Raw genomic sequence first — 7174 nt, forward strand, 5'->3', positions numbered from 1 at the left:
GTAACCTTCCCTTCCTCCCTCCCTCCTTTCCTCCCTCCCTCCCTTTGTCGCTCTTCCTTCTTTACTTTCTATTCATAGGCCACTCCCTGCTTGTGTACAAGTACTGGTGACTGAATTCATGTCCTTGTATATGTCCGGTGGGTGTTTTTCACCAAAGTACATCCCAGTCATGTCACCTTATTCATTGAAAAATAATTCATGTATGTTCATTCATGATAATTTACTAATCCCTGCTGATTATCCACCGTACTTGAAATTTTTGAAATTTTTAACTGCTAGTCACATGTACAATAGATCACTAAAACATGTTCCTTCCATCTAACTGAAACCTTTCATTTTCTTTTGATTAATGCATTCCTTTACTAACGATCCTTCCTTTCACTCTGAATTTTTATTCTATTATTCTGTTATACTTTCTTACCTTTGTTTGACTCTGCATACACAATTTGCACATACCCAAGATTATGTTGTTACCAATTTTCTGGTTCGTTATATTTATAATCTCCTCCAAGTTCAATCATGGTACACGAAATGGAAAGTTTCTTTGTTATAAAGTGAGATGGTGTTCTATTAGCATATGTATCACATTTTATATACCCATGGGATCAGTTAGGAAGCATTTTGATGCCATATGTTCACTATTATGAATAATATACTATATTGAATAACAAGGTAGACATGGCATAGTAAAATACTCCTTTGGATATTTAGTTATACACTGAACAGTGAATGTGCTAGATTATATGCAATTCTATTTTTCTTATATTGATACCTTATCACACTCCATAATCACTTTATTATTTCTATTCACTCAATGTAAATTTTTGTCAACATGTGCTGTCCTTGAACATTTGTTTAACTTGCATTAGAATAATCATGAGATAATATTTCACTGTTGTTTTGTTTTGTACCTTCCTTGATGACTTTTAATGCTGTAACTATTTTCATAAATCTGATTGTATGCAAGTTTTATTTTAAAAAATATCTTTCTAGGTCCTTTGAAGATTTCCTCATATGTTTCTCTTTAGTTTTGTTGTTATTGAGTTCTCTGCTTTCTTTAAATATTTTGAGTATTGGTTTGTAAGAAACTTTTAAAATATAGACTTCCCCTACTTACTAGACATCTTTTCCAAAAAGTAGAAATAACTGTTTCAACATATTTGACCATTGTCTGCTTCCTCAATTGTGTTTTGTGCATATATAATTTTTAAATTCTGGCAATGCTGAAATCATAATTTCAGAGGTATCATCATATAAGTTATGTTATTTCAACAAAAGTGTAAATGTTATTTGTATGCGTATCATTAAAACTAAAACCTGTAATTTTAGTGTCCCATTCATCATTCTATAAAACTACATTGGGATTAGGATAGAATGCTGGGTAAAGAAGGAAATGTGAGGAGGTCCTACTGTCATTAAAAGTTCCTTGACAAGCCATATGGAAACCTACTAGTGTAGAAAGTCTCTAAAACTTATAAATATATGAAAGAATTTTAAATGCAGTCACTATAGGGTGGGGGAGACCATATCTCAACTAAATATCTACAACCACCAAGTAGAACTCACCGTGCTAGTAAAGGATTACATTTTGTTTAGTTGTTGGCTCAAATTGTCCTAAGATTGCCCAGTCATCATTAGAGATTGTCAACACTTGTGTTTACCATCCACATACTGATGATAAGGCCTTATTGCCGAAAATACAATGTACTTAGATTATGCAACATGAAATAAAGATGGTACCCAGCTTGAAGCTTAACCATTAGTGACTTGTTTTCATGGTGCTGACATGTACTTTGCACACTACAGGAGGAGATAAGTAATCATTAAATAATATCCAGATAAAAATCCTGAAACCTACAACAAGAATCTGACTGCAAGATATTCTGGTAGAATAATGGAACAGATGTTGTGGTAATAACCAGACACTTTTTGATTGATTTAAGGCCCATTCTATGAGATGGAACCAAACCTAATATTGATAAAGTGGTCAAGAGCCTAAAACTACATTAAGTCATGGTTCTTAGGGAAAGCCTAATACTATTCTTCTGCTCAAAAAATACCAATAAAATGATTCCTGATGACATATTGCTGCTTGAATAAACCATTTCACCAAGCAGGCTTCATTAGAGAAACTTCTTTTTATATTAGTTGCTAAAACACACACCCACAACTGGACATATTATGGAAAGTGAAAGATTTTAGTACATACAGACCTAAATTGGATTTCTTTATCAACTGTTCCCATTTTTAGTGCTGGGGAATCTATGTGAAAGGGGAGGGAGAAATATTGTAAGAGCCAGAACTGTTTTAAAGACTCAAAGGAAGAGACACCATCCATCTATAACAGGACTGGTACACATAGGAACTCGTGAACTCATAGAGACTATAATATCACACACATGATGCCAATGTTCAAACCAGACAATAACCTCAACACTGAGAAGGTGAAATGGAAACAAAGTTCCATCCTAAACAAGAAGCTCCTTGTAATTGACGCCTTCTGGGAAAGGGAAGAATCAATTTTCTCCAACAGAGTGACACTGGGCCTATCAACCACACTCTAACATGAGCCCTATGCCTAGGAGAAGTTGGCCAGCATAAGGAGATTATGTATTTTCAAGAGTTGGATAGGCTTGGAGGTGGGAGGATCTGGGAATATTTTGGGGAAGGGAAAGTACATGATCCAGATAAACTGTTTAAAGTGTATAAAATATTTTATTTAAAACATAAAGTGAAATAAAGCCTGTGAAGCTATAGAAATATTACATAGTTTATATTCCTATCTATTTATTAAAATAATGTGCTATATGTATCACTTATATATGTAACTTTTCCTAAATCACTTATAATATAGCTTTTATATGTAACATAAATTTGTTATGAAAATGCATCTATCTGGACATTATATGGAAAGTGAAAGATTTTGATACATACAGACCTAAATGATTGAAAACCACTGGCTTGCTTTCATAATTTTAAAATATATATATGTCATTATTTTTTTGTTTGTGTGTGTGTGTGTGTATGTGTGTGTGTGTGTGTGTGTGTGTGTGTGTGTGTGTGTGTGTGTGCATATTTGAGCTTGTTGCTGTGGTGTCCAGAGTTAGGCATAAGATGCCCTGGAACTAGAGTTACACAGGGCTATAAACAGAACTCTTCCCAGGTCCTCTGGAAGAGCAGAACTGCACAGCGACCTCTCCAGCTCCTCCATGCCATTTTTCTTTATCTATTAATTTCAGATTTATCAAAATCATAGTTTCTCACTAACACTAGTTTGTTTCAGAATTCTTATTTCTCATTGTGAAGACTGCTTAGTTCCCCATGTTCCCTCTCATGCTTTGGGTTAGGAATAAAGAAGATACTAAGTGTCATGCTTCCATCTCTTCTTGCAGCGACTATCCAATGGCTCCATAGATTCAACAGATGACACCAGCCAGATTGTCGAGCTGCAAGAATTGCTTGAAAAGCAAAATTACGAAATGGCCCAAATGAAAGAACGCTTAACAGCTCTTTCTTCCCGGGTGGGAGAAGTGGAGCAAGAAGCAGAGACAGCAAGGAAGGACCTCATTAAAACAGAAGAAATGAACACAAAATATCAAAGGGACATCCGAGAGGTAGGTAGATCATAGCGGTCTGTCTTTGCTTCTTAAATGGCTTCCCAGATATTGCTCTGAGAAGCTCTCCCCATGAACTTCCCTAGGGGCCTGTAGTCTTTTCTTCTGGGAGACCATAATTAGGCTTGTTATTTTAGTTATGTACCTGTTATGGTTTAGTTATTGCTTCTTTAAATATGTATGAATGGAAAGCTTTGGAATCAAGTCTCAGCTATTATAAAGTCTTTCTGAAAATGCAATGATGTTTGAAGGCTCCATATTTTAAATTTGAATAAATGTGCACAGGGGAATGAATCAAGATTTTGTATAATATAGAGTGCTCAAAAGCATTGCTTTAAATTGTCTCTTATTTTGTGTTTGGGTCTGTGAGTACCTGTGTATGAAGATGATATGCATATGAATAATATAACCTTTCTTTTATGTATATTATATTTTGCAAGGATTAACTTAACTTTATCTACAAAACAGAGAAAAAGAAAGAAAGTAGGAAAGAAAGAAAGACAGAAAGAAAGAAAGAAAAAGAAAGAAAGAAAGAAAGAAAGGAAGGAAGGAAGGAAGGAAGGAAGAAAGAAAGAAAGAAAGAAAGAAAGAAAGAAAGAAAGAAAGAAAGAGAAAGAAAGCTTCAGATTTATTAAATGATCTAGGAAAATATTTTACTTAAAACATCAAATTATCTTGCCTATTAGTATAAAATTGTAAAATAGTTCTTGTCTTCTTTCTTACTCTTAAAAATACAATTCTTTGCATATCAGAAGCTTTTTGACACTTAAAATTTTTCATTTTTACATTTTCCTATGAAGCATATCTTCATAAGTAAACTTCTATGTGTCTAACTAGTAAATATTGCTGCCCATTTGTTGTATCCAAATCTGGTTTTTCTCTTCTCAAAGATATATTATCATATCTTCCCCTATTGACCCAGTAAAAATGTCATAATAAAACATTATATTGATTTATATTACTGATTGTGTGGATAAATTCTCCATCCTTTGTACGGATAGTAAATTCTACTCTTGTCCTTAGAACATTTATTTTTCTCTGAGCTAGTATTATGCCTAATTGTTCTTGATATCCTGTTTAATGTCTCCTCATCTCATGTTTTACTGGTTTGGGCTCCTTCTCCTGCCTTGATATGTATTCCCTGTCCAGTCTCCCATTGCTTTCTTTAAGTTGATAAAGGTGAATGAGCTACACATCCACCATAGGCTCAAAGTTTCCTTTTCTATCTCCATTTTCTCTCTTCTCCCTTTCCCAGAGATTATCTCTAAGCTTCTAACAGGTATCTCAGCAAAATCAGTCTGCCATTTGCTTCTTTCCCATGCCACCGATAAGCCTTACTGTCCAGCAGTTTCATACATTCGATATTATTGCTTAGGCCTAAATCGTGGAGGTTCCGTGGAATTTTCTTTCACCCCCATTCTGCATTTGATTCCTTGGTAAATCCTATAATCTGTAAATTCTCATTGTCTTCCACAGCCTTCCCTAGTTTGATGCATTCATTATATTTGAAGATGTTGTTATAATACTTTACTTAGTGGGCTGACATTGGCTTATGCCTTCTTATAAATATCTGGCTCACATTATTATTTTTTATTGAATATTTTATTTATTTACATTTCAAATGTTACCCCTTTTCTCATCCCCCGCCAGAACCCCCTGTCTCATCTCCCCTCCTCCTGCTTCTATGAGGGTGTGCCCCCACCTACCCACCCACTCCCATCTCCCCGCTCTCAAATTCCCCACTGGGGCATCTAGCCTTCACAGGACCAAGGACCTTCTCTTGTACCTATGCCTGACAAGGCCATCCTCCACTACATATACAGCTGGAGCCATAGGTCCCTCCCTGTGTGCTCCTAGGCTGGTGATTCAGACCCTGGGATCTCTGGTTGGTTGATATTGTTGCTCTCCCATGGAGCCACAAACCCCATCAGCTCCTTCAATTGTCTCCCTTTCTCTTCCATTGGGTATCCTTTGATCAGAATGGTTAGCTGCGAGCATCAGCCACTGTGTATGTCTCCTCTAGGGAGACAGCTATATCAGGCTCCTGTCAGCATGCACTTCCTGGCATCCACAACAGTGTCTGCCTTTGGTGACTGCACATGGGATGGATACTCAGGTGAGGCAGTCTCCAGATTGCCCCTCCTTCAGTTTCTGTTCCACACTTTGTCTCCACATTTGCTCCTGTGTGTATTTTGTTACTCTTTCTAAGAAGGACCGAAGCACCCACACTTTGGTCTTCCTTCTTCATGAGTTTTATGTGTTCTGTGAGTCACATTATTATTTTAAAACCTTTTAATTGCCGTATAATCTACTTGCAGCAATATCAGAGCCATGGAAGGTGCCTGAAAAATATTTTAAGGGTAATGCATCCTGTCTTGTCACTCTGTCATCCTACCAAACTTTGTTCAATTAAAGTGAACTCTTAAGCAAGCAGGACTTGCTTGATTTCATGTTCTTAGCCTCTACTATTTGCCCAAATGCTCTCTCAAACGCATGCTCTCAGACCTTGCTTTTTACAGTTGTACCTCCTTCATATTTTATTTCAATTTTAACACAACAGCACAACAATCCTCCTTGTTTAATATATTCCCTTCACTGAGCCCTAATGGTTTACCTTTTCTATCTACATACATCATTATTGTGCATACAACAACAAAATCCTTTGTTGAAGAAATGGGTACTCAGCATCCTTCACTACATTGTGGGATTAGAGTGTTTATGGACGCAGCACTCGCCATGAATGAGAATGCAGTGATATTTTCACTGATGGTCAGATAACAATACAATTACACATAGCTCAGGTTCGTGAATACTCATTTCCTCTTCACTGCTTCCTACAGCCCAAACTTACATGACATACAAGGTTTAGTAGGGAATATTAGGATCCCTCTCTTTTTTAAGTTGCTACACCATTACATGAGCGTTTGCTCATTCTGTAGCTCTCCATGCTTGTAGCTCCAGAGATTCAGTTCTTTTCTTGCATTTTAGCCACTCATCGGCTTTATTTTTAGCTATCTCTTGCAGAGAGAGTGCAGTATCTCTGGCTCTCTCTTCCTTGTTGCACATTTTAAAATAACTCCTTGATTAGAATAGTGTCTAGATATAGGTGACTGAAAAGCAGGTGAGACAGGAAACATCAACCCTGTATGGCCAGGGATTGTTTCATTAGGAATGTATTTTAATGGGTTAGGTCTTCCTTATCCTACGCAATTTTTATGCAACATGTAATTTTATTTTTATGCTTCCTAATTCCTAGGTCAGCACCTTTTAGTTAAGACTTATGAAAAAGGAACACATCCCATCATTCACCACAGACAGACAGTCGGAATCAAATGCTTTCAGAGCCTGGCAGCAAATGGAAGTGTAAGGACTAGGTATAGGTGTAAGAAGTAGGTAGGAATTGACATCCTTGACAAGAACTGTAAAGGTGCGAGCACTCACTCCTCAACCCTGGCTATCTGCATAAATCTGGACATTGTTCTCTCTTCCTCTCCCTCTCCCTCTCCCTCTCCCTCTCCCTCTCCCTCTCCCTCTCCCTCTCCCTCTCCCTCTCCCTCTCC

The 7174-nt window shown here is 36.8% G+C and overlaps 1 protein-coding gene across 16 annotated transcripts in view; it reads left to right on the forward strand.

Annotated features, from left to right (window-relative positions):
- Ppfia2 (PTPRF interacting protein alpha 2) overlaps positions 1 to 7174 on the forward strand; it is a 428942-nt gene that overhangs the window by 313210 nt on the left and 108558 nt on the right. For all 16 annotated transcript variants that reach the window (XM_028754574.1, XM_028754577.1, XM_028754579.1 and 13 more), the window contains one exon: positions 3393 to 3614. In XM_028754574.1, the coding sequence (XP_028610407.1) occupies positions 3393 to 3614 (222 nt within the window). The remainder of the gene's footprint in view (positions 1 to 3392; positions 3615 to 7174) is intronic.

Source organism: Grammomys surdaster, unplaced genomic scaffold (genome assembly GCF_004785775.1).
Source record: "Grammomys surdaster isolate TR1022 unplaced genomic scaffold, NIH_TR_1.0 126028, whole genome shotgun sequence".
Taxonomy (NCBI): Eukaryota; Metazoa; Chordata; class Mammalia; order Rodentia; family Muridae; genus Grammomys; species Grammomys surdaster.